This window comes from Drosophila biarmipes, chromosome 3R, assembly GCF_025231255.1.
Source record: "Drosophila biarmipes strain raj3 chromosome 3R, RU_DBia_V1.1, whole genome shotgun sequence".
Classification (NCBI taxonomy): Eukaryota; Metazoa; Arthropoda; class Insecta; order Diptera; family Drosophilidae; genus Drosophila; species Drosophila biarmipes.
The window spans coordinates 3,861,839-3,877,760 of record NC_066616.1 but is presented as its reverse complement, the minus strand read 5'-3'; the positions used below and the strand labels follow the sequence as shown (position 1 = coordinate 3,877,760).

At 39.8% G+C, this 15,922-nt stretch overlaps 3 protein-coding genes and 2 non-coding genes across 6 annotated transcripts in view; 3 read left to right on the top strand and 2 right to left on the bottom strand.

The window, feature by feature from the left end:
• The first annotated feature begins 103 nt into the window (after positions 1-103).
• On the top strand, positions 104-2,335 carry LOC108032912 (protein takeout). The gene is made up of 3 exons (XM_017106976.2): positions 104-257; positions 1,411-1,502; positions 1,561-2,335. The coding sequence occupies exons 2-3, from the start codon at positions 1,436-1,438 to the stop codon at positions 2,229-2,231; spliced, it is 738 nt and encodes a 245-aa protein (XP_016962465.1). The 5' UTR covers positions 104-257; positions 1,411-1,435; the 3' UTR covers positions 2,232-2,335.
• Positions 2,336-3,876: 1,541 nt separating this feature from the next.
• On the bottom strand, positions 3,877-4,041 carry LOC122817823 (U1 spliceosomal RNA). Its single transcript, XR_006367394.1, has one exon. It is a non-coding gene; the product is annotated as a U1 spliceosomal RNA (small nuclear RNA).
• Positions 4,042-4,577: 536 nt separating this feature from the next.
• On the top strand, positions 4,578-7,614 carry LOC108032913 (ubiquitin-conjugating enzyme E2-17 kDa). 2 transcript variants are annotated; one of them, XM_044091064.1, is made up of 4 exons: positions 6,419-6,435; positions 6,493-6,549; positions 6,608-6,893; positions 6,956-7,614. In XM_044091064.1, coding segments are annotated over exons 1-4 (471 nt in total). In that variant the 5' UTR covers positions 6,419-6,433; the 3' UTR covers positions 7,082-7,614. The 2 variants fall into 2 exon arrangements, with proteins under 2 accessions (XP_016962466.1, XP_043946999.1); XM_017106977.3 differs by lacking the exons at positions 6,419-6,435; positions 6,493-6,549 and adding an exon at positions 4,578-4,780.
• Positions 7,615-9,675: 2,061 nt separating this feature from the next.
• LOC122817835 (U1 spliceosomal RNA) lies at positions 9,676-9,840 on the top strand. The gene has a single exon (XR_006367406.1). It is a non-coding gene; the product is annotated as a U1 spliceosomal RNA (small nuclear RNA).
• Positions 9,841-11,890: 2,050 nt separating this feature from the next.
• LOC108032901 (FERM, ARHGEF and pleckstrin domain-containing protein 1) overlaps positions 11,891-15,922 on the bottom strand; it is a 29,577-nt gene continuing 25,545 nt past the window's right edge. The window contains exons 10-12 of the mRNA XM_017106944.3: positions 14,653-15,921; positions 13,464-13,950; positions 11,891-12,442 (exon numbers count right to left, since the gene is read on the bottom strand). Coding sequence (XP_016962433.1) covers positions 12,364-12,442; positions 13,464-13,950; positions 14,653-15,921 — 1,835 coding nt within the window. The 3' untranslated portion in view covers positions 11,891-12,363. The remainder of the gene's footprint in view (positions 12,443-13,463; positions 13,951-14,652; position 15,922) is intronic.

Genomic DNA, 15,922 nt, shown 5'->3' with positions numbered 1-15,922 from the left:
GGGGCGGGCAAGTTCTACGTCGTGTGTTTTCAGTCCACAGCTTGCCCAAGCTCTCATGTAAATCGTAGCGTAATTTTTGCTATAAAATACGCCGGTCTCAACAACTTAGCATTCAGTACGATACGTTGACGGTTACTAAAACAACACCCGGCTCAGACAGCTCGAGAACGTTGAGCAGCCTTCGACAGCTTAGAAAGATAACAATTCAGTGCCAAAACAAATAGTTGCAAAATAAATTAAAATATCTGCTAAATTGTGTAAGTTTTGACGCTGGTGCTTACCCTTAAGATTTCGCGTACTCACCCCAAAAGTTTCAATTCTCTACACAGATAGTCCCTTACAGTATGAAGTATTAAAAATACAGAGTTTTAATGAATAAAAAAAAAGAACTTTGAAATATAGGTCAAACGTAATTAATAGCAACATTTTTTTAAATCATTTTTTTAAGAAATATAGTGTCCTTAGGTATGAAATTTTATATGAAATTTTAATCTGCAATTTAGTTTAGGAAACGAGGAAAGCTATATCCTTTAATAAAAAAGTTTACAAATGATCCCCAAGTTACAAAAAAAATAACAAATATAAATTACTTACATACTTAACACTCAAAATACTCCCTTGGAATTATATTTAACCTTTGCAATCATTCCTAACAAGAGAGTAAGTTTGTACACCCTTGCATGTATAAGAAATAATTAATGTTAGTAACACTACGTTACATTTTTAAGGATTGTTCCTATTTATAATTATTTCTCTGACCGTTAATTTGACAAATATACGTTACAGTTGTCCGATTTTTATTACTTTTAATTCGAAATTCTTAAAAATACAAAAAGTGTTATCCCCAATAGTTTTAGGTACGTCAAAACAAAAAATTCATAACCAAAAAACTGTATGTCCAAACGTATGAGGTGATATATTAAACAACAGAAAAGATACAATTAAACAAAGATTTTCTAAATATTCCTATGGGAGCTAAAAGATATAGTTGTCCGATCCGGTTGGTTCCGACTTAAATACTACCTGCAAAAGAAGGAAGCTTTTTGAAATAGCTTTAGAACTGGGAGACTACTTTGTACTGCGTTGCAAACATCTGCCTGAAATCAATATACCCTCTGCAAGGGCATAAAAACCATTAGGTCTCGATCAAAATTTAATAGCAACTGGCAACAAAACTGGTAGCAAATGACAGTAATTTAGCAGTCTAGGTTCCTCCCAGTTGTTAGACTGAGTCGCAGCGACAAAATGTATATAATTATCCACTTCAAATGTTAATAGAAATGGGAGGTGGATCATTTAAGGGCGGCTTCCGTTGCTTGAATCAGTGGGGGTTAATAAACCCCTATCAACAACTTCAACGTCAACCAAAACTATTAAAAAACAATGTGTTGTCTACCTATCGTTCCACAGAAAACAATTGACTCTGAGAAGCAAAATGCACTCCCTACTTCTCGTGGCCTCTCTCTTGATCTGCATCCTGGGTTGCTCAGCTGGCAACATGCGTAAGTCATAGCTCTCCCTCTAAACATATTCAGTACACTTACCAAATGCACCCCTTAGCTGACTATATCCAGGTGTGCCACCGCAATGATCCCGAACTGTCAAAGTGCCTGAAGAGCAGTGTTCACAATTTGCGACCCTATTTGGCCAAAGGTATTACGGAATTGAATGTGCCACCACTAGAGCCCCTGTATATTGGAGATCTTGCCATTTTGGACGGGTCCGCCGGACTCACGGTTAAGGCCAGAAAACTGAACATCCTGGGCGCCTCTAACTTCGAAATCACTAAGCTGAGGGCGTCCACCCAAAATCGCCGATTCGATTTCGAGTTGATTTTACCCCATCTCCACGGCGATGGCATGTACGAGATCAATGGCAACATCCTGGCATTGCCCATCAAGGGTAATGGACCATTCACAGGAAATTTCACCAACTTTGTGGCTTATGTGCGCGTCCAGTATGATATCAAGCCTGTTAACGATCTGGAATATCTTCACGTTAAGGAATTCGCTTTGAAGATTCGCACTGGCAAGGGATATCTGAAGCTCGAGAACCTCTTCAATGGAGACAAAGTTTTGGGTGACGTCATTAATGACACTATCAACCAAAATTTCGAGGTCTTTACCAACGATCTAATTGCACCGATTGCCCGCGCTCTGGAGGCCAAATTCAAGGTCATTACGACCAAAATCCTGGAGAACTTTACCTATAGCGAGCTCTTCCCCGTCTAATAGGCAACTGAAACTAGGCTAGAATTAAGTTTGTGATACACTCGAATTGTTTTAATTAGTCCTAAATTATTCAATAAACCAAACAAATTTGAGCAGACATAAAAGCTTTACCAAACATTCTTTAAAAACAAAACTATTTTAACTACATTTACTGCAAACTACATAAAAATGACCTAGGCGTGTAATGCGAGTGTTATTTTCTATGTTTTAAACCAACTTTCCAAAAATTCGTAAATTCGTAAATTTGCAAATGCAATTAAAGACAAGGAAGAACGCTATAGTCGAGTGCCTCGACTATCAGATACCCGTTACTCAACTTAAGAGAACAAAAAGGATATATAACAAGAAAGGAAGTTAGCCTCGGCAAGCCGAAGTTTGTATACCCTTGCAGTTATAAGAAATAACACCATGTGAAATTTCCGATTTTTTTAAAATTAAAATCAAAATTCAGAACTAATTAAAAAAAGTTATTTTCAAGCCTAGATGATATAGTCGTCCGATTTTGATAAAATTGAATTCGAAATTCAGCAATAATTAAAAAAGGTTATTTCCAAACTTAGGAGGTTATATGGTAAAAACCACCAAAGATATAATTTTTTCATATTATTTTGCCACTAGATTTCCGATTGTTCGTAGGGGAGCTATATGATATGATTTGGTTGAGCGGGGTTTCATTGGCCTGAAGGAAAGTGTGTATTGATTTTGTTTATTAGGTATTCGGTTCTATTTTCTATTAATTTGATTGAAGGTAGAGGTTATTTGTTGGCGTAGAGCAGAAGGCTCCTAATGATGTTCGCAGTGGGGATTTTGGAGATGCATAGGCTTTTTACGATTGCGATTGGGGTATGTGAGTGTATTTTCCGCTGGATTGGATAAGCATTTTATTATGCTTAGAGATTTGTCTATTGATTTGTGCAGTTTCTTAGAGTGGGGCTTAAAATTGTATTTGCTGTCAAAATGTAGTCCTAATACCGACAGTTCCTTGACCTTTTTAATGGTCGCATCTTGCGTAGAGACCTGGCATGAGCAGACTCTCTTTCTGAGTATACTCGTATAGATATGCTTGCATTTTGAAGCCGGGAACATTGCCCCTGTTTGCTGGCACCAAGCGTTAATTTTGTTAAATAGACCATTCAAGTTTATCGAGACCCTTATGTCTTGTTTTATTTTAATAAATATTTTTAGTCATCGGCCTATGCTGTGTGGGTAAGGTTTTTGTGATTGTCTTAGATATCGGAGAGGCTGTTGAGCTGGATAAGGAAAATTAAAACAAAGAGTGGGGATCCTTGAGGTAAGCCGTCGTGTAAGGGTTGTATCTGCAACGTGCTATGTTTGGCTCTAACTCGGATTTTCCTATTTGACAGGTTGCCGAAAGTGGGTAGTGGGCAACCGCACTACGATTTAAATTAGGGTGTTATTATCCAAATAATAAAAAAATAGGAAAAGGTATGGAAAAAAAACTAAATAGTTACTTACGATTTTAACTGCGGCGCCATTAATATTTCCAGTAAACAAACAAGTATGTATTCTTTTGCTGAAGGCTCAAAACAACAAAAGTATAAGAAAATGCTGAAATCCCAAATATTCCCAGGGGTATGAGGGTATTAAAAAAGTTTACTTAACTAAATAACATTCATTTGCTTATGTCGGGACGGCGCGAACGCCATTCCCGGCTACCAAAAATTACACGCACGAGTTATTCACATTAGGAATAATCGCAGAGGTCAACTCAGCCGACGTGCAATGGCCGAGCCTCACTCCGGAGGAACCGCCTTCGTGATCACGGTTAACCTCTACGCCAGGTAAGTATGCTTTGCCCAGCTCGGCACCGATGGGCCCATGAACGAGAAGCTAGAATTAGTTGGGAATTATTAGTGGTTGTTACAGGGGGAACAACGGATGCCATGCGCAGAGGTTGTCATAAAACAATTTGCCTTGCTCACAATAAATCCCTTAATTTCCTGATTAGGGGTTGGCCCGCACTTTAAGTTATAATTTACATTAAGATTAAGGTAGTGTAATTAATATTATTTGCATAAATACTGTTCTTTTCCATGTACTCTTATTTCTATGACTTTATTCATTTTTCTGGTTGCAAATCGAAATCTTCTCATGAAAAGAAGTCCTAATTAATTTATTCGATTTCAGTACTTTGATTTTAGTGATTTCTCTGCAAGGATTACACACACCCACTAAATATTGGACAATCATCTAGTAATGCAAGATTTGTTTTTTGCGCCGGTCCGGCAACGCTTGATTCTTTCGAGGTGGCAAGTCTGCAGCTCAAAGCGATAGTATCGCAGTGGCATCGACTTGAGCCCCGTCTCTGGGCGATAGTATCGAGGAAACATCGATTTCTGTTCCAGCTCTATACCACTGCTGCCCGAGTTTGCCCTCAATTAAAAATAAAATTACAAAATTTCACCGTTTCCGTTTGTAAAACACAGCGCATCGCCCAGGCGTTCGAATTCCCATCCAACACAAGTGGTAGTATCGTTGTGAAACATGTCAACACCCGCACGCAGACGTCTTATGAGAGATTTCAAAAGGTGAGAAAAGAAAACCCAGGGCAAGCAAAGGACGGGAAACAAATCGAGTCGAGTCGAAAGGAAAGCAGGAAAGCGAGAGGCGAGTCGCGAAGTACACACTATCGTCGGATTCGCGGATTCGTGTTTCGTGGTGCGAAAAAATGTTGGAGAAAAGAAACCTGGGGCTGCGCTGCCCAATACATACATATAAGCGAACACACGACCGCACATACGCGTGTGTGTGCCCCACGTCTGTATGTAGTGGAAAAGTTTGCGCAGCCAAAATACCTACGAGTGTGTGTGAGTGGTTGATTATTTTCGCTGCTTTTGCTCTTGCGAAAAACAACAACAAAAACAATTCGTTTGTCTTTGACACTTGACTTTGATGTGTGAGAGGTGCGGGGAAAGGCGCGGAAACAAAGGGGAAAATTGGGAAAACCAAACAAAGTTCTCCTTCCGTCTTTGCCGAAATTGCGTCGCAGAAAACATTAACAGCATTGTGTTTTCGGATTCGCCTGACTCAGCAGCTGCATCCTGCCCCTCGCCCCTCCCTCTCACGCTCGCGCTTAACCTTGTTGACTCACTCAAAAGAGGGCGCACTCCAATTGGAATTTCATTCGATTTCAATTCTGTGCTTTCATCATCCTCGAGTCTTCGAACATTTGAATGTTGGCGCGGCACTGGACCGCAAACTGCACTGGGGAATACGAAGCAAATGTCAAGGCTGTTTGCGTGGGCGGGCTGCCACCCCAAGGCAAAGTACCGCCCGAAGGCCAGGCAAAAAGGGCGATTATCTTGCATTCCACAATTATCAAAACAATAACACGAACAATGTGTGGATATCAATAATATTTCACCACATGAATATACTGTTTCAAATGCTTGGAACAGCCACATTGGAGCCGGGGCTTCCTCAAGAGAGTTCAGAATAGAACACGTTGATCTTTCGGCACATTGACTTAAAATGCAGGGGAATCAGGAAATCTTTGGTAAAATTCATTACAACCAGCTGTTAACTTATCGATTCTGTGAGCTTTAGAAACAAGAATTTTATTTGGGACACTCTGTAAAGCAAGAAAATATTATGAAAAGTGTATTTTAAATTAGTTATAAAAATTGTTGGTAATAGATATTTATCAATATGTACAATATTACAATTTTGGTAATTTTGGCTTTGCAAAACATTCAAAGCAATCTGTAACTTTTTCCTAAATTTCGTATTTTGTTTTTCTCTCTGTACACCTGCGTTTCTTTGCTTGTTTAATCGATGATTTCACTTGGCCCCAGTATCGATTTAAGCCGATTGAAGGGCGCGGTTAAACGGGTTGCGCCGCCTGCTTGTTGCTCTTTGTTGACCCAATTTCCCAGCCATTCCCTTCCAGATAGTGTTTTCAGCTTTTCTTTCCTGAAAATAGTTCTTTGCGCATACTTTGTGTGCAAAAAAGGTAAACAAACCTATTTACGACGTTGAGATATGATGGAAATCGAGCCCTTGCTGCCAAAAATTTAATTTTTGTATGTCCTAAAATTTTATTTGGCTTTTAAATAAAAGCTTTCATTAATCTTTTCCCAAAAAGAAACTCTTTTAAAGCACTCTTTTGGTACGATTCAGCGCAATGATCGTTGCAAGTCGACCTACTTGGGTCAATAACTGAACAGCTTACATAGATACATATGTATGTATATTAACATCCGCTGCCAAATGGACATTCTTTGTAAATCTTCTTTCACAGGGTTTATCTTGCTGTGCTTTTTTGGCCTGCATATTGTACATCACATGTATATTTTATGTTAGTATTAGCTGTATTATAATATTGTTTTAATATATTTCGTTCTCACTTATTGCAGACTTCAGGAGGATCCACCAACGGGTGTTTCGGGTGCGCCAACAGATAATAATATTATGATATGGAACGCTGTGATTTTTGGTCCACACGATACACCATTCGAGGACGGAACCTTTAAGTTAACCATAGAATTTACGGAAGAGTATCCAAACAAACCGCCAACAGTTCGATTCGTATCGAAAGTATTTCATCCCAATGTGTACGCAGACGGTGGAATATGCTTGGACATATTGCAGAACCGTTGGAGTCCCACATACGACGTGTCAGCCATACTAACATCTATACAGGTGAGTAGTACCTGTTAGGAGCTCTTCAAGCTTTTCTAACCTCTGCTGATTTGTGCCCCTAGTCACTGCTGAGCGATCCTAATCCCAATTCACCGGCTAACTCCACCGCCGCCCAGCTGTACAAAGAAAATCGCCGCGAGTACGAGAAGCGTGTGAAAGCCTGCGTGGAGCAGAGTTTCATCGATTAGCCATGCGCCCACTCTAGGAACAGCAGCAGCACCAGAAGCATCAGCAGCAGGAGCCACAACAGGAGCGGCAGCAGATTCGAGTGCGATCGCAGCTTAATAGATCAGCAAACTACAGCAACAAAAATATGCAATACCATAAACAAGTTTAAATTAAATAATAACAGAAATATTTATGATAAATGTAATGCTATGAAATTGTAACAGCGCCAACGGCACGGCACAGCAGCATATATTCACCCCAACCGCTCACACACCTGCGCACACCACCCGCAACCCATAACTACTGAGCAGTTCTCAGTTATATTTGTTTGGCCGCTAGTTTCACCTTGTCCCTAATCCGATCCCGAAATCAGTTCACTCAAAAACACCCGGAAGTTTCCTGTAGTTGCAGCCGCTAGTTAAGCCGGCAGCCAGCAATAAGACTCTCATAAGCTAACAATTCAAATGTTATCATTCAAATAGCAGCGGCAAAAAAAAATTATTAATTATAATAATAAAAAAAATTATAAAATCCATGTCAAACAATTGCGAAATCCAATTAGTTTCATTTTAGATGTGCGCAAGGCAAGTCCTGTAAAACTGATCTAAAACTGCAACTAAAAAAAATTCAAAAATCTAAACAAAATAATATTTGTAGTAGTTCGTGTCGTAGCAAACCCCACAGTTTGGCGGTGGAGTGCCCAATGTCATCAATAATACCTACTTAAGTCCTACTGAAACATACACGTGCTACCTAGATCGATTCATAAGTTTATTGGCTATAAATTGTGAAATTACTAGAAATTGAGAATTAAATGTTAGTTGTTAGCAATATAAACTAATCCACATGGTACGTGAAAACAAATCTCCAAGTTGGGATTGAACAGGCACTTAAATATGTATGTATACCTCTGTAGCATCCAGTGACCAGTGCGCTAAGGATTTTGCTCGATTTTTTCATTACCGGAACCACACGCTATTTTTACCCTAAATGTAGGATCTGATCCCTGGTCTAATTCAAGATGGTATCCTGATTTGGTCTGTTTTAATGGCGCTCAAGGAAGTACGGGATCTTTCTTTAGTGTATAGTTGGTTGGAAACACCTCATAAACTGCCATTTTGCCACGCTATGTACTCTCTAGGTTCCACTGTGTCTTGGCTGCGGCAATCGATTTAGTTAGTTTTTAAGCGTTTACAATCGAGTCTTAATCTTGTTTTCTGTTGAATGCGAATTGCTGTTCCTTTTGCTACGAACCCTCCACTTTTGGCACTTTGTGTTGGATGAATCGCAGAAACGACGATGCGATGATGATGCTCTGAGCATCATGTTAATCTTATATATGAAAAACCTACCATATAGCAGCCTATTGATTTATTAACTACGAACTAACTAAAGTAGAGAAGTCAAGTAATCCCAGATCAATCTACAGAAAAAAGCAAAGGACGAGGATTAGTGCGACCCATTCGAACGATGTGGAATTTAAAATTACCTTACTGTAATTAACATTATTATTATTAATAAAGTTTAAGATTTCAAATATCAATAAATGAAAATAACATAAAATCGCATTTATTTATTTTGTAAAACCCTTAAATCCACATCACTTTTATAATATCTTTCGAAGGGGAAGCCACCTTATTTTGACCGATTAGATACGTATTTTCAAATCATCGTCTGAGGTAGACGTAAATATTTCATTGAATTTCTTTGCGAATCTAAAGTCCGTCTGTTGTTGTTTTTGAATAAAATTGGCAAACTAACTGTCGCACCTGTACCGCATCAAACGATTTTCTGGTAAACGGTTTCTCGTAAAAGAAAAATGTAAAAAAATATAGTTAGTTTATTTGATAATTTTGGCAAAGAATGGATCCAAATTGGAAATTAAGAAAGAGGAATTTTGAACAAAAATTGTATTTTTTCAAAGTATAAAAAAAGATTAACTCAAAAAAAATCAATTAAAAAAATTCAGGATTTTTGAATAAATTAATTTTTCATATTTCTGATATGCCAATTTTTTAGCTGTCATAATACTCAAGATCGCAACGTTCATACGGACATAAAGAATGACGGAGTTAACTAGATCGAATCGGCTTATGATCCTGATCAGGAGTATATACTTTATACATTATATTTTATATTATACCTAAGTTAAAAACGCAAAATATCCTTTAACTCTATGATTAACGAGTCTAAGAATTATCCATTTCTCATAGCTAGCAGCTTCGATAGGAACAGCAGGGGCCAACTTATGTTTTTTTAAGATTTGCCTACAATTCGCTAATTAGTATTTCATATTTTACGTGTAGTCACATTCCGATCCGTTCCCATAAGTATTTTAAAATGGCCTTTCAGTTTCGACTCAAAAGAGGAAAATGTTGAATGAAGCTCAGTCTCTGGTTAAGTCCTCCTTTGAAGAACACCGTAACAAACTTATCTGACAACAACAATTCACAATTGACTAAGGAATTTGGTTTCATAGCATTTTTTCGACCCCCTTCTGCGCATGCAAGTATATGTTGGTCAGGGGTGAGTTTTCCCCATAACAGGACCTAATAATTCCCAACTAATTCTAGCTTCTCGTTCATGGGCCCATCGGTGCCGAGCTGGGCAAGGCATACTTACCTGGCGTAGAGGTTAACCGTGATCACGAAGGCGGTTCCTCCGGAGTGAGGCTCGGCCATTGCACCTCGGCTGAGTTGACCTCTGCGATTATTCCTAATGTGAATAACTCGTGCGTGAAATTTTTGGTAGCCGGGAATGGCGTTCGCGCCGTCCCGACATATGCAAATTAATGTGATCATTGAAATTCAAACAACAGTTGATGTGTGTTATTAGTTAGATGTGTGCTGTTACTATAAATATCGTTACAACACCACTAAAAAATCAATCACGAATTTTGGGTGTGTTTAAGAGTGAGATGAGTAAAGGTTTTGAACTAACAAACTAAAATTCGCTCGCCTGTAATTCCGGTCGCAGAATGCAATCATCGCGATAACTTAAATCAGCTAATTCGGGAACAAATCGAGGCGAGTTTGTCTTACAGTCAGGTTCATTTTTTAAAGCAGTCACATTCCTTTATTTTGAATGTCGAGTCGAGTGCCTCGACTATCAGCTTAATAAAGCAACATGGAAATGGAGATATATAAGCAGCAAAGCAATATTTTACGGCGCCACCTACAGGCTTTTTCAGTAGATGTTATGTGGGCGGCAGACAGATTTAAGTTTAAGCCGATTGTGGGCGTAAGAGTGGGCGTGGTACATTTTTTTAGGTCAGTCGATGGGTATTGGTGAGACAAAAAAATTTTGTTTCTATCATTAATACTGTAGGCGCTGCAGATTGTGGGCGTGGTACCCCATAAAGTTTATATATTCATGATCAGGTTCACCATTTAAGTCGATCTAGCTACATATGTATGTCCGTCTGTCCGTATGAACACTGAGATATCGGTAACAATAAGAGCTAAAACAGTCAAACGTGGCATGCAGATTCCTTTTCCTTTTGTTTTGAGCACGGTGCCACGCCCACTTTAAAGCCCACAATCTGCGGAAATCTGTAGCGTCTACAGCTTTTATGATAGAACAAAAATGTTAACTGAAATGTATTTGTCTCAATACCTACCAAACAAAAAAAATTTGCCTTGCCCACTCTTACACCCACAAACTACCCAAAACTGTAGTGGCCACAGTTGTCATTGTAGAATTTGTATACTCGTTATTCGTAAAGTAAAAGGGTATACTAGATTCGTCAGAAAGTATGTAACAGGTTAAAGGAAGCGTTTCCGACCCCATAAAGTATATATATTCTTGCTCAGGATCAGTAGCCGAGTCGATTTAGCCGTCTGTCCGTCTGTCTCATATTCAATTGTATTCACTTGATTTTTTCCAGATTCTCATTTATTTATTTTTTGCACACTTAAACGTGCTTTTTGGGTGGTTGGACTACACACACTGCGCTAAGCAGTCAAATGGCTGGCCACTGTGCAGAGAACGAATTCCTTACGCTGATGCAAAGCTGCAAGTCCTTTCAACTATTTAAAATGAAACTTACAGGGTATTTAATAAATAAGTACCATTTTAAGATGAAAGTTCATTCGTTGGTTAAGAAAGCATATCAGTTTGATAAGGAAACATATCAGGTATATATTAAAAAGTACCACACTGGTAAAAATCCCATAAATTGTTCACAAATTTGATATGGGCACATATCAATCTGTCACGAAAAATACCATGTTAATAAGTTTGAAAATATCAATTCGTCATGTTCGAAAATATGAATATGATATGGTTATATAAGGGATCAAAATTAATATGCAAAGTACCCGTATTTTAACTGATATAAGTGGTTTCATCAATAGCATGCCCACTTTAAATGCTTAAACTTCAAGTAAATTGTTTTGGTCTCGTCAAATCTTACCAATCGACCTAAAAAGGTAGTGTATTATAATCTTGCTTTGCTGCTGGTATATACATAGGCTAGTATATAACCGATTTGCTGCATATCTCATTCTCTCTCGAACTCCCTTTTGCTGAGTAACTGATATCTGATGGCAGAAGCTATTGACTGTAACGTTTTCTCTACTTTTTATTTCCGTTTTGCGGAGAGGATTGCCTTATCCCTACAATCCTTAAAGGAAAACGTTAAACATATGATTTAAAGAATTTAAAATCGAATTTCGCTATACATATTAGATCCTTGCCTGAACCAACAGTGTTGATGTTTTGAATCTTTCGAATCTTACTGTGAAAATGTTTTAAAACATATAATGTACCCAAAACTGTTGAATTGTGTTTAGTATTCAATATTTAGGAGTTCTTTAAAAAACGCATCATAAATTTGTATTACTCTTTTATTTAAAGTTGTTTAATTTAATAAAGTTAATGACTTAAACTTATGATTACAAATTGCAGAATTTTTTTTGATTCTAGAATCAGTTTGCTCTTCTATACTTTTTTCCGAAAAGTATATCTATTAAATAATTGATTTGAGTGGACACATAACTCAGAAAACTAAAACACATAAAACCAGCTATAAACACAAAATAATTGCCAATGCAGGCGTAGTACAAATCAAACGACAAAGACATTATTTACAAAGATACCAATAGAATACATTGAGTGAGTAATATTGAAAACAAAGTAGAATATATAAAATGGAAATATTTTGTGTGGTGTATACGTTGTATAAAAATAGAATACTTAAAGGCGTCTCTATGCGTATCTGAATATTTGAGTGCCTCCTTAATGGAATTGCACGACTATAATGTGAAGGACCAGTTTGTCTCTCCTGCAACAATATGTATTCCTAGTTGCCTAGCACAGCGTGGCTGTGAATATTTTTAAAGTCCTGGGTTTGAGTCGTACTGCGCAGCACCTCCAACCATCTGGAAAAAGAAGAAGAAATTTAATTATTATTTGTATTTGCTTGCATTTTGTAATTGGGTAGGTATAATAAGCTATATTTTACTCAACAAATTTTGTTTACTATTAAAAGAACGGTAACACCCAAAAGTGCGCTAAAGCGCTTTGACTCAATATGTATTGCGCCAATTACGAATAAATATAAATAATTTGCAACAAAATATGTCACATTTAATTAAAAAAACCCTTTATTAAAATCAAACAGCTAAGCGCAGCCAAATTGATTTGCATCGTACCGAATGTAGAAAAGAAAGTTTGTATACCCTTGAAGTTATAAAAAAAATCCGTCTTTAATTTTTAAGGACGGCTTCTACCTTTACTGACATTAAAAATGCATTTTTTTAAATTAATATTTCATTACTTCTCTGACCCTTTTTGACGTTAGAGTCGTCCGATTTTTATTAAATTTAAATCGAAATATTTATAAACTCAAAAAATAATACTCCCAATAGTATAAAATAATATGTAAAAAAACACCAAGTTTCCGATTCTTCCTTAGGGATCTATTAGAAATTTATAACTAAAGTCTTGTTTCGAAGCGTAGGAGAAAAATGTAAACATTTTTTTAGCATACACATTTTTGACGCGTCCTTTTTTTTGCGGATTGTGGGAGTTAGATTGGGCGTGCCATATTTTTTGGTCAATCGATAGGTATTGATGAGGCAAACTGTAGAGTGGGCGTGGCATCCGCGCAGGAAGCCCAGGAATTTGCATGCAAAGTCTGACTGTTCTAGCTTTTATAGTTTCCGAGATCTCAGCGTTCATACGGACAGACGGACATGGCTAGAACACGGGATTGGAAATCCTTCTACCAGTTACATACGTTCCGGCGAATTAAGTATACCCTTTCAATCTATGAGTAACTGGTATAAAGACCTCCATTAAGAAACAAAAACCAGACATGGCTATAATGTTATGAAATATAATGATGTCATGAAATATGATGTTATTTGAGTGCGTACAATAGTTTAGTATAAACCTTACCTGTTGTAGGTGTGGGAGCTCTCCGCCCGAAAGAAGTACACATGGTTCTTGAAGGAGAGCTTAAAGACAAACTCCTTCTGAACGGCGTCTTGGTGCCCAGGGGGGCCCACTGTGTAGCCCAGCAGCGGCAAGCTGGCCAGGGCGAACTCATCCTGGTAGCTCTTGTAGAAGTACAGGCAGAAGGAAGTGAACACCACCCACAGTTTCTGCCAGCCCGAGCTATTCTTAAACTTTCGCAGTAGGTAGCCTGACAACTGGTGCTCGGCGGCTATTAGATGATCGCCCAATCCTACGGTGGCGCCACGATGCCAGCAGACGTGCAGAGCGGTATTGCTGCGGGATGGCTGCGTGCGGTTTTGCTGTTGTTGCTGTAGCTGCAACTGCTGCTGCTGCGGGGTCAGCGGTCCGCCCCCGTTCACGCTGCTGTTCAAGCTGCTGTTGTTTCCGTTGGTAAGACCGAAAAGGTCCAGCCCCTCCTCCGAAGAACCTGCAGATTGGGTGCAAAAACTTTAGTGGGGGCTTTCTAAAGAGAGGACATCGGGAACTGGGTGAATTTCTTGCTTACGAGGTCTTGCAGTGTGCTTTTCTTGCCAGCCAAGAATGTAGAGAATAAATCGAAAAGTTTAACAAGAGAAATAATAAAGAATACCAGCAGCGGCGAGCCGAAGTTCATTCACCTTGGCAGATAAACCATGTCATGCGAATAAAATCATAACCTTAAGACGGCAACATCTGAAGCTCAATAATCTACATCCCCAAACTTAAAGCTTTTATAGTTTCCGAGGCCTAAGCGTTTATTCGGATTGACAGGCATACGAACATGGCTAGATCGACTCGGCTACTGATCGTGATCTAGAATAAGTATACTAACTAGGGTCGGAAATGCTTCCTTCTTCCTGTTACAACAAGAGAGAATGCTACCTTCGATTGTCTCGACTATTAGAAAGCCGTAACTCAGCATTTAAGTAAAAAGTTGATAAAAGTTAGAGTGGGCGTGGCAAACTAGCATAAAAACAGCGGGATTACAGCTTTTCGCGGCTTGTGGGTGTGGCATCCTGCTGAGACAAACTTGCGCTGCATGACACTCTCAACACATTTAGTTGAGTAAGAGGTACAATTATTTTTCCTTTCTACTGTAAGATCATTTATTTCTTTTTTTCATCGAATAATCTCTTAATTTTATACTCACTGCAGTTTTTCAGCGTCGTCAGTTGCAGTTGCATGTTTGGCGGCCGGTTTTTTATGTCCGCTGCTGCCTTGGAGAGCTCGGCGAGCCAAAGAGTCTTCTCGGCAGTGGTACCTGCACTCACTGTAATGGCACACTGTCCACCGAAGATGGAAAAGGTGTTGTGCTCGGCGTTCTCGGTGAGCAGGGATCTCACAGGAACATGGCCTAGGATACGGAAGCTCTGGTCCACTGGCGACTTAGAACCGTAGAGCAGCAGGTCAGAGAACAGGAAGAACATTCTCTGCTGCAGACCGCGTTTTGAGTGCTTCAACAGGCAACCCTGGCGGATGAGACGGCGGTGCGGCTGGACCAACTGCTCAAAGCTGATGTCGCGTTGCAGCTCGCACAGCTCCACAAAGTTGGCAGCATCGGGAAGATGGGCCCGGATCTCCTTAGTGCTACGAACGAGTAAGTGGTGCACAGCCTGGCAGTCGGCGTAATCGGTGTGCTCCTCCGCATAGTAATCGCAAAGCCGCTCCAAGATGAGCTGGTAGTGCAACAGGCGGTTAAGGGGCTTTAGCAGAAGCTCACCGATGGGCAGGTAGCACACCTTCTGCTGCTCAAACTCCTTGTACACCTGGCGGAAGCGCTCATCCGCCTCGTACATGTTGTTCAAGCAGTGCAGGATATCCAGGTGCGTCTGCACATACTCGTCGTAGATGGGCAGAGCTGCCATGTGCTTCATCATTACGTCTCCGATGCGATGAGCATCGTGTCCACCACGCCCCTCCCACTGCACCAATCGGTGCTCGATGTCGCGCAGAAAGAGATTGTGGTGCTGGGCCAAGGAGTCGAGCAGTTCGAATAGCGGCTGCAGTTGCTCCACATCGCCAAGACTCAAGACCTGCCGAAAGGTCGTGTTGAGCACGTCCAGGTCCTTCTTGTATGTGCGCTCCGTCATCAGCAGCTCCTTGGCCAAAAAGTAGCTGGGCTCGGTCGGCCACTTTCGCTTCTTAACCTCCGCCTCAATGTCGTGCTGCGTGCTAAGTGGGTGCACACTTCCGTTCCCATTGTGTCCGTTCTGGTGTGGGGCGGTGGCAACGCCTGTGGCCAGCTCCTGGCGCTTGGCGTGCTGGATCTCAGCCTGGATTACATCATAGGTGCCAGCCTCGGATCGGGAGAGCGAGGAGGACTTGTCCGATCCTAGGGTGAGGTCGTAACGAGTGGGAGGAGTGGTAATCTCACCTCGCCTGTCTAACGACATATTGCCATTTATACCATGGTAGACATC

What these genes read in the sequence shown, in the direction of transcription:
- LOC108032913 (XM_044091064.1), top strand. An exon ending in ACATCACATGTATATTTTAT is followed by an intron (nt 6,550 to 6,607) that starts GTTAGTATTAGC and finishes CACTTATTGCAG; the next exon opens with ACTTCAGGAGGATCCACCAA. An exon ending in CCATACTAACATCTATACAG is followed by an intron (nt 6,894 to 6,955) that starts GTGAGTAGTACC and finishes TTGTGCCCCTAG; the next exon opens with TCACTGCTGAGCGATCCTAA.
- LOC108032912 (XM_017106976.2), top strand. Translation starts at nt 1,436, where the DNA reads ATGCACTCCCTACTTCTCGTGGCCTCTCTCTTGATCTGCATCCTGGGT. An exon ending in TTGCTCAGCTGGCAACATGC is followed by an intron (nt 1,503 to 1,560) that starts GTAAGTCATAGC and finishes TGCACCCCTTAG; the next exon opens with CTGACTATATCCAGGTGTGC.